Source organism: Stegastes partitus, unplaced genomic scaffold (genome assembly GCF_000690725.1).
Source record: "Stegastes partitus isolate 25-593 unplaced genomic scaffold, Stegastes_partitus-1.0.2 Scaffold83, whole genome shotgun sequence".
Taxonomy (NCBI): Eukaryota; Metazoa; Chordata; class Actinopteri; family Pomacentridae; genus Stegastes; species Stegastes partitus.
The window spans coordinates 575069-592836 of NW_007577814.1; the positions used below are offsets into that span (position 1 = coordinate 575069).

The following is a 17768-nucleotide window of genomic DNA, read 5'->3' on the forward strand; positions in this document are numbered from 1 at the left end:
TACTTCCTCACCTCTTTAACAGTGCAAGTCTTCTCTACAATTATGTCCAATTCCATGCCAGCAGAGGGCACTGTACCCACAGTGAAGTGCAAGAAAAGCTGCAGAGAGCCAGAAAACAAATCTTTTAACTTCAACCAAGCAATTTAAACGCTCATAGTGCCTTGATTTGTCGTGATTTGTTTTAAATTGTAGTATGCAATTAAAGGTTCTGTAACTTTCATCGGTGCAGCTGCAAATACAAGAAACTTTATTGAAGACTTCAAATAAAAGACACACCTGTGATGCCCTGGGGCCATTTCCCGGACAGAGAGTCAGTGTGGTCATGAGTCGTACTCCTGCATCTCGAACACTCAGCTCCTCACATACTGTCAGGTAAACCAGGATAAGACAACACCTCATACATGTGTTCTAAGACTTCAAAGACAGGTGATAAAAAGAAAAATTACAAGCAGGGGGAGTACCTTTTAAACATTTAACAAGGGGACAGTGTCAGGGAAAGCGTATCTAAATATTTTGTTAAAATGAGGGGGATTTCCAGCTCTAAGTGATCTGCACCATTAAAATCACCCCCAGGTAACAAATGAAACAGTACCTGGAGGAAGGAGTTTCCCTGTGCAGTCGACCTGCCTCAGACAGAACTGTGCACCTGGTCAGCAAATGAAACAAATAACAACCAATGAAAGAATATCAACTTTTAAAACATAAGTGGAAGGATCCAAAGACAAAATTAGATTTCATAATTGCTATTTCATTGCCAACCCTGAATACATTTTCACATTGGAGTAGACCGATCATTGGCCTGGCTCATTAATAAACAAGGTATTTACATTTTTTCTAAATAACATAATCATGTTTTACTGATTCCCCATAAAACAAATGAATTTAAAAACGCGCTACTTTACCCCTGATACAGCCACCTCTATTTGTAGGCAAGCAGCGACCCACCCACAGCACTATTAACATATTGATCGCGAAAAGGACTGAAGGAGAAACGTTGAAAAGCTTTCTTTTTAAACATATGTAAAACATAAACGGGCAAAATAATTTTAATTTTGAGTTAGAGTTCGTATTCTAAGGTTTGTACACAGTCACCTTGATTACCAATAATTAGTGTCAGCCCTAAAAAAAACACATCAGTCCCCTATTTTAAATAATCTGCTGATCAACTATATTGACGAAGGAACAAATCTAACATTCATATTGGATTTCAATGGACTGCATATAACAAATCAGGAAACCACAGAGCACATATACAGTATATTGATAACAAATGAAAACCTGAAGAAGAGCAGTCGTATGTTTGAAGACTGTCAGTTTAATAGGAAGTGATTAAAACTTTATCATGAATAATAATTCAACTTAATGTTTCAAAATTAATGAATGTCTCAATGACATTACATTTTTTTGTATGCATCTAATTATATTCACTTGTTAACTGCAAGGACATAAATGCAAAAGCATTAAAAAACACCAACTTAATATGCATATATTGGATTAGTTTAACAAACTTCAATATACTTGTGTACGTCTGCATTTTGGAGTTATATGCAACACTGAGCGTCTTGCCTGCGGTTTGTTCCTGCAGCTGCAGCTCCTCTACAGCCCTTTGTTTCACCTCAGACAGCAGCTGTGGGAGAGGCGCATCATACAAACATTAAATGAGTTTTAGAACAAACAATGCATTGCTTAATTGAAATGATAAAAACAAAGGAGAAACAATCAGAACGAGCAAACACAACAGAACAAACTACTGACCATATTTCCTGTGGCTGGAACCTTGATTTTCTTCCTCTCCTCCTCTTTCTCCCCGTCCTCTCCTGTAACTTGAGGCCGAAACTCCACCTGGAGCCAGCGGCAGTCAGACGGTGTGGTCACGGTGACGACATCTCCATTTAGGGTGAACACGCTTAATACAGTTAACAAAGAGACAGTCATAAAACGAACACAAAGAAAGCCAGGCATACACAAAGTGCATCACAGAGAAGTTACCTGCTGTCAAAGGACTGTGGCTCCAACACCAACAGAGCATCTCCATCTTTCAGCGACAGCTCCTTCAGAGTCCGCTGCATGTCATCAGGGGGAAACACCCTCCATCCACTTGCTCCTCCACCCTCTCCTGCCTCTTGCTCTTTTCTCTTTCCTCCCTTATGCTCCTGGCACAGCAGACTCTCCTTCGGCTCCCCTAAAGCCTCCTTCACCTCCCCAAGAGTTGAGCCACCTGCAAACCCTCTTGCCTCCTTTTTAAGCCCTGGCCCCCCATTTTCAAAATCTCCCTTGCTCTCCTTACATTCCACCCCATCCTCCACCTCTTGTTCCACATCTTCGCCCAAAAAGGGACGGACTACAGTCAGCAGGACTGGCTCCCACTCAGCTCCAGTTTGGACAGTTGCACCACACACCTGAAAAGACAATTTTTAAAAAAAAAAATGTAGATGGAAATTACTTCAGTAAGCTTGTGTTTAACTAGAATGTAAGGCATTCGAGCAACAAAGCAAATGTGCTGAATTATGCTTTTCCTCACCTCTCTGCCATTCCACACAAACAGGTCAGTGTTTGTGTAGATTCCTGCACTGTACACTGACACACTATCATCTGCAAAGAATTTTTTAAAAAGCAGGGTGAGGTTACAAAAACAAACACATTGCTGACTCTTACTGTTCTCCTGCTGAGGCATTTAAAAAAAACCCAATGTAAGTGGCTAACCTGTAAGAGTGTTGTAGAGGTGTAAACCTGCTGGGAGACTTTTGGCAACAGTCAGAGCCATGTCTCCCTCCCAGAGTTCCTGCATCTAAGCGCATGCAAACACACAGATTATTCTTATTGTTACTTTCAGGATATCAAAGCACAGTAGCTGTTGTTTTTAAATTACAATACCTGATAAATGGCTAATCGCAGGTCTCCCACAGTCTTCCTACGGTCAAAACTGAGTGTCGTGCTCCCATTTGACTCTTTGTGGACTGTCTGCAGGGCTCCATTTTCTAACTTATAGGAGGGTGCCAGGTGCAGATGCAGCTCCACTGTGTTATTACTGGCCTCAAACACCTCACTGTAACAGAAACAGTGTTGACTCTTAGCAATTTTCAATTCAACAACCTCATTTTGACACACCTTTTTCTTTTGTTGTTGTATTCATACGTGTTGTATGAATTTAGAAATTGAAGATGCAAATGAATTGACACAACTGAGAGTGGGAACCTACTACGAAGCTTTAAGTGTAGTGATAATAGTGAGAACTGTAAATGTGTGTGTTTATTTCTTTACCGCATCTGCTGCAGTTTGATGTTTTCCTCCTGAGCCATCTGGATGAGGTGGGAAGGAATCTTATATTGGGGATTATTCAGAGCTGGAAAAAACAAAAACAAAACATGCAAGTCATCTAATAACTTCATCTTCAATTTAGTTAATACACAACTATGAACGAGTTATCAAAATTAAACAAATGATCACCTTGTGTACTTTGACAAGAACCCACTACTCTTATTTTTTCCCGTTTCTGTTATTTATCTCTCCTCCATTTCTTCCTCCAGTCAAACAAGGCAGACATAATCTTTCCCTTACAAACACAAAACATGCTGTTCATTACCTTCTCTGGGCCTGTGCAGCTGTGTTTTTCTGTAGAACAGCATGTAGGCGCTCTCTTTGCCCTGGAACTGCTTCTCTATGTCCGACTCCCTGATGGAGGTCACAGCGGAGTCGTTCAGGTCAAACCAGTGGCTACCCTGCTGCTAGACAGGAAGACACACTGTGAGAAAACAGGCATCAAAGCAATCACAAGATGTCCATAAAGAATAGAGATTAAAATTAAAACTATCAAGGCTTCAAAAGGCTTTACACTAGATGAATGCACTTTAAACTCACTATTACAGGCTATTGTTGTCATACCTCTGGTTTCGATTCTGGCTTCTGATTTGGTCCCAGCTGTGGTTCAGAACCTCCTGATTCTGGAGCTGCTGAAGGATCAGAGTTAGTGGTCGGCTCTGCTGGGCCGGGGGGCTCGGTCACTGGGCTTGGCGGGTTTGTCTTCAGTGCCACCCGAGTGCCATTGGACACCAACAGGAAAACTTCATTGTGGGACTGTAGGAACTATATCCGAAAAAAAAAATCAAAGCACAGAAACCCAGGTTTATATAGAGGAACAAGAAACAATGAAAAGACCAAATAAACACTGCTGATCATCACCACAGAAACCAGTGATACCTTGCCAATGGGGCCATAGTGTTTTCTGAACTTTTTGCTCCAGGATGAACCAATTTTATCCATTAGTTTTTGGCCTAGCTGGTCCAACAGGACACTCTTTGAGGACTCCTAGAGGACAGCAACAAAACAGCATTTTATTCACGACTCCTGGCTAATTCGGTGTCCAGAAAGAAAACATGAACGAAACAGACATAACTCAGACAAAGGCAGAAATGCTCTTGCTGTACCTGGGCAATAACAGCAGTGAGGACAGACAAAGGGTCATCTTCTTGAAGTTTTGGCTCACACACTTCCTTGACCTCCTCTTTGACTTTCTTCTGAGTTTTGGGTTTGCAGTCCTCCTCCTGACAACGAGAAACAGAGCTCCTGTGTTCCCAAATGCGCACATTTAAATGCTTCCAGAGTTTGATAGATATTTGCTGATAGTAATGCACACAGAAAAAAATGCCAGCGTGTATTATGTTACAAAAAACAGGAAAGGTAACTCATGGCTTCCTAATTTTACATCAAAGGTTTTTGTTCCTCTTGTTTGTTCTTTTGGTCTTTCTCTCACCGGTGGCTCCCATTGGCCGAGCTCATCAATGTCCCTGATGTAAGCATGGTAATGGCCACCATAGCAGCCGCCCTTATGGATAATCACAGAGAACAGCTCATAGGTGTAATCAGAGTCCTCACCATCAGTCTATCAGACAGAAAAACAAAATTATCAACATACAAATGACTGAAACACAGACTTTTTGGATGCCATAAGCCTGGTATCCACACAAATAAAATTAAAACGGTTGAGAAAGTTCATGTTATTAGTAATCTACTAGCAGAAGTTCAGTTAAAAACTCTCGAGTACCTGTTCACAAAATGGTCGTAGGTTGATGGTGAGGGGGAAGCTGTAGCGACCCGTCTCCTTGTATCGCTCAAATTTGGCAAAGTCAAAGCTGAATCTCAGCAAAGACATAGTCATGAATGGAGGCAGCTTCCTCAGCTTGGCAGACTGAATAACAGCAAAGCAAAATAAAGAGAGGTAAGAAACAACATTAGATGGTTTTCTATTTTTGCAAGTGCAAGTTTTAAACCAGCTTAGTTTTGTACTTTCTTTTCTATTCTACTGTTTAACGTACAGCTCATTCAAACACTGAAACTGAGAGAAAACGAGAAAGTTCTCTAGTTTACTGCAATAAAAGCTTTATTATGGTGTTAACTCATTCTGAAAGGTGGCACTGACCTTGGCAGCAGTGACCAGTCTGTTACACTGTGCACAGCGGTACAGGTTATTGCCCTCAAACAACTCTTCTTCCACAAACATGTTCCACAAAGCCTCTTCCAGGCTGGATACACCACAAACACACACCGTCAGGTCAAGGAAGTCCTCCTGTAAAGGGCACAAGCGCACTGAGTTAATTAATAACCTCAATCCTAACATTTAGTAGGGAGATTTATTCTGCTGCAAGGCGTTTTTTTTTTTCATTGTCAAACATCTAAATCTAGTTTGGCTTAAGACAAACACGCATGTACATTTGGACAGAACACAGTTTTGAACAAGGTAGCAGGTCACTAAGGCCTGTGGAGAGTTCACACAGAGGCACACCTGTCTCTGGCTGACATTTCCGCAATCCTTGCAGACAATGCTGTTGACAGTGGTCCCATGGTAGAGCCGATGAATAAATGTACTGCCGCTGGTGCCCACAAGAGAGTGCTCCAAGGCACTGAACAGAATCCTGTTAAGCTCCTGCACATCATGCTGATTTGTCCCCTTAAAAAAGAAACACCAAAAAAAGGAACAATTTAGAGACTGAAGCTATGTCCCAGTTTCATACTATGCACATCCTAAATTACATTTTTCATTCTAAAATGTTGTCGTATTTACAGAGAAGAAATCAGTGTATTTCACTCATGTATACAGAAAACAAAAACATACACAGATGAACATAATCAAACCTCACTGAAAAAGCTCTCAGCAGACTGAAAATTTAATTTCTGTTTTTTAATACTGTTCACAGACAACATTTGCTATTTTTTTCAGTTGTGAAAAGCTTCCTGATTTTCTTTGACAAATAAATGCACGTTGGGATAAAAGCGCAATTAAGTCTTTGTCTTTACCCCTGACCTAACCAGGAACACAATAAACTGTCAATAAAACTAGCATACATTAAGATAGGGCACAATCTGTCATTCTTTACTTAAATGTACAACTCTGACCTGAAACATGTGGTTCATATGGCTTGTGGCGACTTCTACGTCTGCTTTTATTCTGTTCTCCTTCTTAATGTATTAAATTTGCATGACTGCAGCCTGACCGCCTCCAGACTAAAAGGAATTCCAATCACATAGCCGGCCAGGGTACTATATAGTAATTTGGAAACACAGTTTTGTTAACTTTAGACTGCATTTCCTGGCATTACTGGAAAGAAAATCAATGACTGAAATGAGAAGTGCAACTTGAGACTCTTTCTCCTTCCCGCTGTCACAGATAATGGACACAGACCTCACTGCTGTTCCAGCCAAAGCTGTCAGTGAGACCAGCGGTGGAGGCGCTCTGCTGGTCCACCAGCAACAGACGGGCAAACAGTCTCTGAAGCTCCAGTGGGATCACTCTGACCTGAGGAGAAGGAAGGAAGAAACCTCATTACACCTCACAAAGACACATGGGCAATTACACCTGCAGTCACCTCGCAACACTTACTTTAGCCTCTGGTTTGTCTTTGTCCTCCAGACATCCTAATTCATCTGCCCCCAAACTGAACAGCTCCTCTACAAAACACACACACCAAACTATGGTTAAGTAAACAGAATAAGAGGATTGTGAGGTTATGTGTTGCACTGATGTCCACCTGTCCCTACCTCTGAACTCGGGGGTGAACAGCAGGGTCTGGAGCAGAGAGTTGAGGTAGCAGGTCCCTCCCTGGTTCTTGATGCCGCACAGATTGCTTCTTCCTCGAGGTGGAGGTGGCTCATCTCCCCCCTTTGCTGCTCTTCCCTTAGAGGAAGTGGAAGAGAAACCGTCCTCCTCCTCTTCCTCAAAAAGATTCCCAAACATGCTGTGTGCGTGTTATTGTTTTTTTCTTATATTGTATTTACTCCGTTTTCTCTCGGTTTTGCTAGGATTCCGCCTCGCAGTAAATCGTGTGTTAGCACTCCGATGTGCCCTCTTGCTATCTCATCTTGGTCTTGCCGAGTTCTCTGTTGACAATGGCCGGGCTGACTCTGAAATAAGAAGAATTCACGGGGCTAAACATCGCGACTAGTACCGGCTGTGTACGCGTTGGACTCGCAGTTATGTAGTTTTGGCTAGCTTAGCACGCTAACAAAGGCAAATCAATTGCAGCCCGACACAGACGAGCAGCTTGACAGCTCAGCGAAAATCCAAAAAAAATCTGACTGTTATCGGTCGGTGTCTGAACGACTGTCGAAATACCGCCTCTGTACCGAAACTCCACCAGTTTACAAAACTGAACAGCTACTCGAAATGTCCTCGGACACAGGCTCTTTCTTCCTCTGTCTGTCTTAAAACAGAAAACAAACGAAACGTAAATAAAAATACCATCGCTGAACAGTGGGCAGCCATGTTTCTTCCTGGGAGAAAATGCAGTGGTGCATTGTGGTACTTGTAGTAGCATACGTTGGCGAAGTACAAACTGAAAATGAAAGTAACTAAAGGTGTTTTCATAACTTGGCCAGTGCAGTTTCTGTAATGTGCTGTCACTTTATGAAGTAGCTAAACAAATACGTTTTATACCCACATAGTCCTTACGGAAACACGTTTTTTTCCCTAAAAACTACATTTCCGGCAAGTCTATTCCCTAATGTTATAGAAGCATCATGGGAATTGTAGTCTTTTAGAAACTAGCATTTCTTATGAATGTAAGTTTTTGTACAGATTTTTAATTTTGTGCCCAGGTCATGTGAACAAGATTCTATATAAATCAAAGACTACATGAGCAAAGCTGAAGGATAATAAATAAACAATGCATAATGTCTTGCATAAAAACAAACTGCCGTAAGGGAACACTGGGACAGAGGGACAATTTTGACAGACAAGGCGAGATCACCTCACCTGATAAGAGTGAACCAATCAAACTCTGTGTTCAAATTAGTGTTATTTTGATTGTCGGGGTAATGGAAAGTCACCTTGCTGTATTGCATTTGTGAAATTTGTGTAGAGTGAAAAGCAAAATGTGGATCTGCCAGTAATTAAATAAAGGGGCATGAAAGCTTAGAAATAGTAGCAGCAGCAAGGTATGAGAATATTTTGATGACATTAAACTATGTCTTTAGCAGTGATAACTGAGATTAGAATTTTGTATTGTATTGTATTGTATTGTATTGTATTATGCATTGTGTTGATTTCATGGACAGAGTGCTCATTTTATTTGCTTTACATTGTTCTACTTCAACTACTTTGTAGGTCATACAGATACCCTGCCAAGTATTTTCTTTAGTGCTGCCGGCTGTTGTTGGCCTCCTGTTGTTGGAAGAGTGGCTGGTAGAGCGCAAATTCACCTGTGGTGATATCATTAAAGTATTCCTGTGGTACTTGTGGTGGCGTGGGTGTTTATTCATTGGGAAAGAATATGTAGTTGTAATTATTCGCTACACTCCCAGTGCGTAGGTCTGCTGTGCCACCCTCCTGCAGGAAAAATGGTTGAATTGTTACTGTTTTAGAGCTGATGTTTGTGAAGGAGGCTGTTATGGTATTTTTACCCAAACAGATTGTTGGTTTTGTTATTGATGTTCAGTTGTGTTCATATAATAGTCAGATGCCACAATATTAAGTATAGTTTATTTAAATTTCAATAATTTACTCTCCCTTTTTATATATAACTCATGCAGTCAGAGGCAAAGTGTAACAATCAGTCCTATTTTCTATGAGAACACACATTCCAGTTAGCAAACAAAATTTTAAATATTCAGTATTAAATGTTCTTACAGAAGAATCTACGGAGGCTAGAGTTGTTTTCATTCACACAAATAGACATATTCTGTTTGTCTACATCACATTTGTGTTCAAGTGAGGTACATCAGTTGTTAAAATAGCACTGCATGGCAAGTTCCTGTGCCAAATCCCTCCAGTCAAAACCTCTAGGACATTTCCAAGTAGCCAATGTTTTAATAATATTTTCTTTTCAATATTCTGTTTTTCTGTTAATTTACACTTTTGTAAATTTCTCGCTACATGATGGCTTTAAAACCTTTTCCACACTGCAAGTTGCAAAAAAAAAACAACAAAAAAATGCACACAGGAACACACTTACAATTAGGCACACAAAGTCACATACACACTTTTTTTGTCTAGTAGGTTTTAAGCATGAACACTTTTGAGAGAGGTGCTTTGGCACTAGAGTAGATCAGATATGATTCTCCTTTAGAGCTGAAAAACTCCCAGTCACTGCACCCAATTGTGGGGAGCCAATGAATAGGAACAAATCCTTCATATCCCTGCCACCTGGGGGGGAAAAAAACACAGAAAAAGCATCCGCTTTATCAATGGTTTAAGGCCTTTGGGAATCCTCACATATCAAAAGTTCTGGTGTGCTTTTAGTAGTCTGGGTCACGGTAAGGAAATAAATCTACATTACAACAGCGTAAGTGTGTTTCTATGGGATGGTTTCATGACAGATAGCACAAGGCAATCAGGATGGATGAATTATATGACACTGGGAGGGATGCTGTTGACAAGTTGAATACCTGTAAAGAATGCTGTTGAGAGAGTAGGATTCTCCGTTAAAGGAGTTAGCAACCACCAGAAAATATTCCTCCCCGAGGCTGAAGAACTCCCAATCCACTGCACTGGAGAGAAAGAGAAAGGTATGTGAGGGTGATGAAATGGCTGCAAATGCAGTATTACATAGAGAATGTTCCTGTGGTCTCTGTGTGTACACGCATCTATACCTGTAGGTGACAATGTCCTGGAAGCGGACGAACAATTGCCCACTAATGTCCAGTTCGTAGATGGTGGAGTTGATGGTGTACTGACTTGGTCCATTACCATGGAGTCTGTGTCCATTAGCAACCACCAAGAAGACCCTGCTGCCAATCTGGAACATTTCCCAGTCTGTAGCGCAGAATGTCTGCATTTAGAGACAGGAGCAAACCATCAGTCAATCAATTAATTATTCAAATACTTTATACCTTAAGGGAAAATGTGTGGCATACTGAGTGTGGCGGAGGTGTGAACAGGTGTGAACATGATACAAAAGATGGGAATGGTAAAGACCTGTTTTACATTATCAGGTAAACACGGTTAAATGGTAAATGGACTGCACATACAGCGCTTTTCTACTCAAAGCGCTTTACACTGTTTTCTCATTCACCCATTCACACACCAATGGTGACAGAGCTGCCATGCAAGGTGCTGCCTGCCATTGGGAGCAACTTCAGGTTCAGTGTCTTGCCCAAGGACACTTGGGCTGTGGAGGGGGCATTGATCGAACCGCCAACCTTACAATCAGAAGACAACCACTCTACCACCTGAGCCACAGCCGCCCAGGTTGTATCAGATTACTACTGAAATATAATATTTGTTACTGAATACAAATTACCTGGTCATTGTTGTAATTGCTAATGTAATCCTATACATAAGAAAAATGTAATCTGAATACTTTTTTATTACTTTTGGATTACTGCAAACTCAAACATCAAAAATAGGCACCATTTATGAAATAAATGGAGGAAACCACTAACCTTTGTTGTTGTGTTTTTTTTAAATCAAAGGCAACATTGCTATTTTCTAATGTGGTTGGCGGTTTTATTAATGGTGATTTAAATAACATTTGTTTTTTAATGATTTTTTTTAAATTTTATTATTTTATTTAGCTTTTATTTCCTGTCATTCACATAGAAAATGAAACATGGATTTTGTAAGTGTTCCATTTGCGTAACAAGAGCAAAGTCCTCCTGTAATCAAGTAAGCTTTGACAATGCAACAATAAGCTAATTGCACATTTTTTAAAAATGTAATTAGGGCTGATTATCTATACTTATTTTCTGTAATGTCATTTCATAATCCCGATTGCATGTAATTAGATAAAACTACCCAACCCTAAATGTCTACAGCCCGATTTGCAGCTCTGTACGGCTCTGCTTAGGATAGTTAACACTTAAAAGTACATACTAACATGCTCATATCAACGATGCATAGTCCACGGGAACCATCTTCATTTAGTATGCTGGTTAGAACTTTAAAAAGTAAGTAACTCATACAGACAGTAAGAAAAGCATGAGTGCTTGACCCCCGACAATGACGGGATCCAGTGGCTCTGTCATGTGGTTGGGGGCAACGTGTTGGCATGGTTTGGGTCTACTTGTCCCCTTAGAGGAAAGTGTCACTGCAAATCAGTCCTGAGTTGTTCTGAGTGATCACTGTTTTCCTATGATGAAATAGTTCTATCCTGAAGGGAGTGGACTCCTCTAGAACGGCAATGTCCGTAGGGCACAGGGGTCACTAAACAATTCGAGTCAGAAAATGATGTGAATCATGTGTTACGGCCTTCACAGTCACCGTACGAAGCTGTTCTGGTGGTATGTGGTGACTCAACACCTTATTAAAATACGTTACGTTGGTTTTTCCTTTCACTTGTCTGTAGCTGAGGATGTGGGAAAAGTTTTGGTTTTATTAACTTTGACGGTTCTTGATGAAAAGTCAGGGTGTCATCATTCATTTGGGTACAAAATCTGGGAACTCTCTAATATCTCTACTTTGCAGCAATCAAGAAGTGAAGTATTTTTACTGAGACTGGTGCTTGGGTCAATGGGTCACCAAAGTTACTTTCAAAAGTTCATGATAATCTGTCCAAAAGTTGCCGAGACATGTCAACGTGTCAACTCCATAGTGGCAGTAGAAGGAAAGTCAGTAGGTGTCATCCTCTGGAGACCACAAATGTCTGTATGATATCTGATATTAATAATCCCAGACAGTTAGAATAGCTAAAAACATGTCAAAATATGTATTTTCACCCTTTCTGTATGATTTCAGGTTATTAATTTCCACTAGCCCCCAAGGTGTTCTTTAGAACCCTCACATCCATCTGTGGAGTTTCCCTAAATCACACACCTCCTCAGGTTTTCTCACGTGACTATCAATGTGTCAACACTCTCACATCAAATGTTGCCAGATTCAAATATACGATTTGTTATCAGTTACATGTCAAAGCAATGTTATCGCTCAAGCAAATCATGGCAAACCACACAGTCTATTTTTGGCCTCTGCCTTAAATGCGTGGACAAGCCTGTTCCTCGCTCCCTCATCTCTCTCCCATGAGCCTTTTATCTTTTCCCCGTTTGTATTCCCTCCATTCTCTGTGTACAGACAAGATAGTTTTTCATAATCATTTCAGAGATACAGATCTCATCAGAGGAAATCAAAGCCCAGCTGGAGAGAAGATGAATGGTATGGAAATCATGCATCAAAACGATACCTTAAAGTGCAATTAAGTCTAATTTTCACCCATGTTCACGCAGCCTCCAGAGCTGTGGTGTATTGCAAACTGCTGTTTTTGAAACTGAATGAAGGGAGTGATGTGAAAGTCTTCCTGGTCTTAATATAGCAGCTTCTCTAGGCCATTTATAAATCTCATTTTATTACAAACCTTAATTGTCTGGAACACCTGGAAGCTTCCATTGATCCAAACATAGATAACAGAGTCTACAGAAGTGGTCACTCCATCAAAAGCATTTGCAACCACCAGGAAATGGTATGGTCCAACAGTGAAGAACTCCCAGTCGTAGGCCCCTGAAGTCCGCAGCAACTGGTGAACCTCAAAAGACTTTGTTAATCCGTTCCACTTGTATATCACACTGTTGATGGTGTGATTATTGTTTCCTGAAAGACAAACCAGTAAGAGAGAGCGCAACACAGTAGTTTAGTATTATGTAGTTTTGCAGATGCCATGCCATGCAATGCCACTTAATGTATATTTTTACCTTGTCTGTGATTGGCCACAGCAAGGTAGGTATGTCGATGGATGCTAAATGCCTCCCAGTCTCGAGCACAGTGGGTCTGCAGAGTCTGGAAATGCACAAACTGCTTTCTTCTTTTGCTCCACTTGTAAATCACAGAGTAGTCTGACTCACTGCTGAATTGCTTGTCTGGCCCTCCGCCGGAGTTAGACACCACCAGAAACATCTGCATCAAAACAGCAACACGTAGGGGCTTCAGAGCTGCTATTAAGAAGGAAATGTGATCTCTACCAGTCGTCTGTTTCATACCTTCTTGCCCATGCTGAAATGTCTCCAAGCCAGTGCTCCATACGTGCTGATGTTCTGGTAGAGCTGGAAACCTGTGCGGGTCCACAGATACACAGCAGAGCCAAAGGATGTGGACCGGTGAGCCATAGCAGCCATCAGACCTATGCCAGGTACCTGGAACACCTGGTGAACAGATGAAACCAAACTGTCAGAAGGTGGTAAAAATTAAAATATCAGCTTTACTTGTAGGAAATGTCAAATAAAAGAGAGAACAATAAGGACAAACGTAAGCGTTGTGTGTAAAACAATGATTACCAGCCAAATTTTTGTTTGACACGGGGCAGTTTCTCTTTGTGACTCCTTATCACCTTTCATATTTCAAAGCCTAAAGAGGTAAAACTACACTACCAAGTATTTCACAAGACAAGTTTTGTGTAGCTATATGGGAGGTCCCTGCCCTTAGGTTGGCACCTCTGGTCTTGAGAAATACAAATTCCTCAAAAGTAAGATAATTATCTTCTTTTGTGTAGTGAAAATAGAAGGTGTATGAGGCGCAGCAAATACCCAAAAGCGGATAAATACCTCTACATCGTGTGTCTCTGAGCTGGTGGTGAGCACCTGGTGTTCCAACACATAGTCCAGCCTTTTATGATCTGCGTTGATGGAAAGGTGAGGATTATTTTGTCACTTGTTGCGCTAAGGAGAACAGAAACTTGCTCAGGAAAGTGGATGTCGGATTCTCACCCTCTAACACAGTGATCCACATTGTGCCGTCGCAGAGGTAGAGGCCTTTTTTGAGCGGATTGAACCACAGCTGGCCTCGTAGCAGCTCAGAGCACGACCTCTCCAACCCCACTGACACTCGCTCTTCATTCTCTGACAAATCATATCAAACACATAGCAATCAGAGGGACGGGCTTCTTGTTTACATCATATCAAATCTCAAGTGAATTGCATGTTCAAGTTACCGTAGGAAGTCACATGTCTATCACCCTCCCTCCTTACGACAGGCAGGTCGAAGAGAAGTGGTGGTACCGACAGAGCTGCTAGCTGGGGGTCAGAGGAGGGGCAGATTTGATGCGTGGCGTCCGAACCGGGCACCAAAACCAGCTGTCGCAGCAAACCCTGATTATGGGGCAGCAGATGAGATAATCATTATCAGCTAGTGTGAGGTGTTTCTGTATTATCATTACAGTTTGATATATATAAATACAACTTACTGAAAACAAGCCTTTCCATCTCCCTCGACTGCCAATGTGGAATCTAGATCCCTGAATGTTGAGGTCTGAAGGGAAAGGCCCGGAGGGAACACTGTTTGCCATAAAAGATACATATAATTATTTCTAATAGCTGAAGTAAGTTGTTTTGCTTCTGTAAACGAACTAAATTCTTTGTAATTAAAGTAGTCTCCTCTGTTTTTCTCCATTTGGGACAGAGACAGGAAAACACATGACATGAATAGTATTACATATTTAAGTACTATGTGGGTGTTGATATTCCTCCCTTCTGTGCGCCAGAGGGAGTTTCCACTAAAAAACATCTATCACACACTGTCAGGCTACTATGATATGGCTGCGGGCTGTGAGCAGATTTGGAGCTGTACCATTTTATTGTGGTGAGGGATCTACTATGCCTCGAGGGAATTCAGGGGAACAGGAAGAGAGGATGATGGGAGACAGACAGCGAACCCACCCAGTGAACAACAGAGAAGAGGGGAGACGCCAGAGAGAAAATCTTTTCAACAAAAAAAAAAACAAAAAACAAAGCTTACATTTCCAGTGGTGAGTTGCAGTCCACCGTGAGCCTCACGTGATGACTACCAACAGCTAAAACTAGGGTGTGCCACTGGTTATCGGCCAGCTGGATGCCTCGAAACACCCAGTGCTTTATAACCCCTGCGTGACCTTTGAAAACAAAGTGCAGACGCTTTTTTGACAACTTCAGTCCGAGAATGATTCGTCCTTGTTGCTCATCACTCCCGATTCGCTTCTTCTCCCTTTGTTGCTCTTCTCCACTGATACTTTTCTCTTTATTTCTTTCCAAAGAAGCCCCTCCGTCCTCTTCCCTCTTCTCCACGGCTCTTTTCTGTACATTTTTTGGCTCCATCACGGAAAAAACGTATTCACTTCTCTGAGACAAACAGGAAACACATTAGGGCACACTGCCAGTCATGGAAAGTACACTCACTCAAATGTGGTACCTAAATACAGTTTTGATGTACTTTGAGTGTTTCAACTTTTTATTACTTTCATTCAGGCAAGGCGAATATTGTACCATTCAGTTCACTGTATTTATGTCAATTGCAATGCATTGTTATTTAGTAAATTATACTAAATCAAAATATATATTAAAACAAGGTCAAATTAAGTCCACTTCAACCACATACAACATTAAAATGTTTACATGTAAGCAACATTGCACATCAGTAATCCAAATTCCACAATCACTATTTTTAAGTGGTATTAATTCATTTATTTTATTTAAATAAATCTTCTAATGCAATAATTTTACCTGTAACAGAGTTTTATAGCACTCTAACAATCACCTGCTTGTTTCTGTCAGATGCTCACCTTGGGTGCATTGCGGGCGACTCTTAATGTCACAACAACGGAGAATCCTTTGGGAAAGAGGTCACAGTTCACCAGCAGCTGGGAGGAAGGAAAGCTCATGGAGGAATCAGGGCTGGAGAAGTGAACGCCCCTCTGCCCAGCGACCTCCTTTATGTGCAGCCCCGGTGCCAGTTTGGAGGTGTCCCGCTCGAGGACAAAAGACAGAAGATCCAGGGGAACCAAATCTGAGCACAATAAGCAAATAAAAAGGCTTAAGTGATGCTCATTTGCTCCACTGTAACTCAGTGGTTCCTAACCTGAGGCTGGGACCCCCAATACATTTGCATAACGAATCTGAGGGGATCCTGACATGATTTATGAGATGGCAAAGTTGCTTTGTGCTTACATGTTTGTAAAATGCAGTCAAACTAAACAACTGGAAGAAGTAAAGTCTCTCAGGCTGTGATGAAACAATTACAAGGCATTTGTACTTTACTTGAGTATTTTATTTTCTTGCTACTTCATACTTTTACTCCACTTTTACTACAAAACATAACAATAAGTTAGAAAATATGTTGCTTTGTAATAAATAAAGCTACCTAAAAGTCTATATGAATAAAGCTAGAAAGATTAGTCAGCCAATGTAAAATAGATTGGCATATATATTGATAATTAATACCCTGAGTCACATAACATCTAGTAGAATAAGTTGCCCAACCCATCTGCTGTATTGAGTAATTTTGCTTTGTTGCATTTAAAATGCGTTTTTCTCATTATACGTAAGTATAATTTCACTTTAGCAACATTCTAATGCAAGACTTTAACTTGTCATCGACCTTTTTTAAAATGCGGTATCAGTACTTTTACGTTGGTGAAGGATCTGAACACATGTTGAACTCATTGTTTTAAATGCAACCATTGCTTTGTTTTAAGGAGACACAAGTTGAAAAGGTTGGGAACCACGGTTATAAACTCATAAATTAATTAATCCTCCCCTACCCCACCCTTTTGCGAGAAATAGCCCGAGGTGGTGGTGGAGCTTTCTGAGGTTCGGTGGAATCGTTGTTAAATTAAAAGAAACTCTATACACTCTTTTGAAAGGGAAACAAATGGAAAAGAAATACTCACAAATTGATGAGACATCACACAAACATTCACCCTGTTCCTCTCGATATTCTGATGTGCATAGAATCGTTGTGGAATCCCAGCCACATCCAATGTCTGTACTTGTTTGTGGATGTTAATTTAAGTTAATATGGCACGCACATCTACACACAGCAGCACTCCCACTGCACTAGACGCAGACAGTTGGAATTATACGAAAGAATTTTAGCTGGAGGGGTTTCCCAGGTTTTAGATGAAACCATAAACCATTCCCTGGATAATCATTAACTGAATATTACATGTGTTGAGCGGAGCTGAGGTAATGGAGCATAGAGCTGAGGTTGGGATAAACAACATGGAATAAAAAGCGAGAATACCTGCACACTGTCTCCATGTTTCTTTGGTGGTGTCAGTGACCTTTAACCCCAGGAGAAGAAGCTGCACTAGTATCAGCGTGGACATTGCAAAAAGTCTGTTTGGTTCAGTTGCCGGCTGGTAAGAATGGCTCCATGTTGAAGGTATTCTTCTAGATATCGCTTTTATCTTAAGTGGTTATCCACCCCTAAAAACTGTACGTTCTTCATACTGATCCCAGTGAGAATTTTCAATTCCAAAGAAAAATCTTCAGTCAACAAACTCTGTTGAAAGTTGGCAAAGCTACACAGGCTACCTAAGATTCACATGTACTTAAAAAGTAAAAGTTTAAAGTCCCAGAGCATCTGTACTTCGAGAGAAATCCAT

The 17768-nt window shown here is 40.9% G+C and overlaps 2 protein-coding genes across 3 annotated transcripts in view; both read right to left on the reverse strand.

Annotated features, from left to right (window-relative positions):
* Positions 1-7744, reverse strand: part of usp40 (ubiquitin specific peptidase 40) — a 14734-nt gene extending 6990 nt beyond the window's left edge. The window contains exons 1-21 of one of the 2 annotated variants that reach the window (XM_008276917.1): positions 7033-7744; positions 6875-6942; positions 6677-6790; positions 5780-5944; positions 5417-5563; positions 5042-5185; positions 4751-4879; positions 4425-4541; positions 4198-4305; positions 3883-4083; positions 3584-3722; positions 3262-3343; positions 2875-3046; positions 2704-2788; positions 2522-2592; positions 1990-2399; positions 1756-1906; positions 1567-1627; positions 593-646; positions 277-365; positions 12-98 (exon numbers count right to left, since the gene is read on the reverse strand). In XM_008276917.1, coding sequence (XP_008275139.1) covers positions 12-98; positions 277-365; positions 593-646; positions 1567-1627; positions 1756-1906; positions 1990-2399; positions 2522-2592; positions 2704-2788; positions 2875-3046; positions 3262-3343; positions 3584-3722; positions 3883-4083; positions 4198-4305; positions 4425-4541; positions 4751-4879; positions 5042-5185; positions 5417-5563; positions 5780-5944; positions 6677-6790; positions 6875-6942; positions 7033-7228 — 2790 coding nt within the window. In that variant the 5' untranslated portion in view covers positions 7229-7744. Of the gene's footprint in view, positions 1-11; positions 99-276; positions 366-592; positions 647-1566; positions 1628-1755; positions 1907-1989; positions 2400-2521; positions 2593-2703; positions 2789-2874; positions 3047-3261; positions 3344-3583; positions 3726-3882; positions 4084-4197; positions 4306-4424; positions 4542-4750; positions 4880-5041; positions 5186-5416; positions 5564-5779; positions 5945-6676; positions 6791-6874; positions 6943-7032 lie in introns of both variants that reach the window. The other variant, XM_008276916.1, reaches the window with a different exon arrangement.
* Positions 7745-8973: 1229 nt separating this feature from the next.
* On the reverse strand, positions 8974-17489 carry tspeara (thrombospondin-type laminin G domain and EAR repeats a). The gene is made up of 13 exons (XM_008276918.1): positions 17405-17489; positions 15945-16168; positions 15146-15504; positions 14595-14685; positions 14343-14499; positions 14119-14250; positions 13957-14027; positions 13396-13557; positions 13111-13312; positions 12777-13009; positions 10081-10259; positions 9877-9978; positions 8974-9634 (listed from the first exon to the last, which is right to left on the reverse strand). The coding sequence occupies exons 1-13, from the start codon at positions 17487-17489 to the stop codon at positions 9481-9483; spliced, it is 2151 nt and encodes a 716-aa protein (XP_008275140.1). The 3' UTR covers positions 8974-9480.
* Positions 17490-17768: the final 279 nt, after the last annotated feature.

What these genes read in the sequence shown, in the direction of transcription:
- tspeara (XM_008276918.1), bottom strand. Translation starts at nt 17,489, where the DNA reads ATGTCCACGCTGATACTAGTGCAGCTTCTTCTCCTGGGGTTAAAGGTC. An exon ending in TGCAACTCACCACTGGAAAT is followed by an intron (nt 14,686 to 15,145) that starts GTAAGCTTTGTT and finishes TATGGCAAACAG; the next exon opens with TGTTCCCTCCGGGCCTTTCC. An exon ending in TGTGGCCAATCACAGACAAG is followed by an intron (nt 13,010 to 13,110) that starts GTAAAAATATAC and finishes TTTGTCTTTCAG; the next exon opens with GAAACAATAATCACACCATC.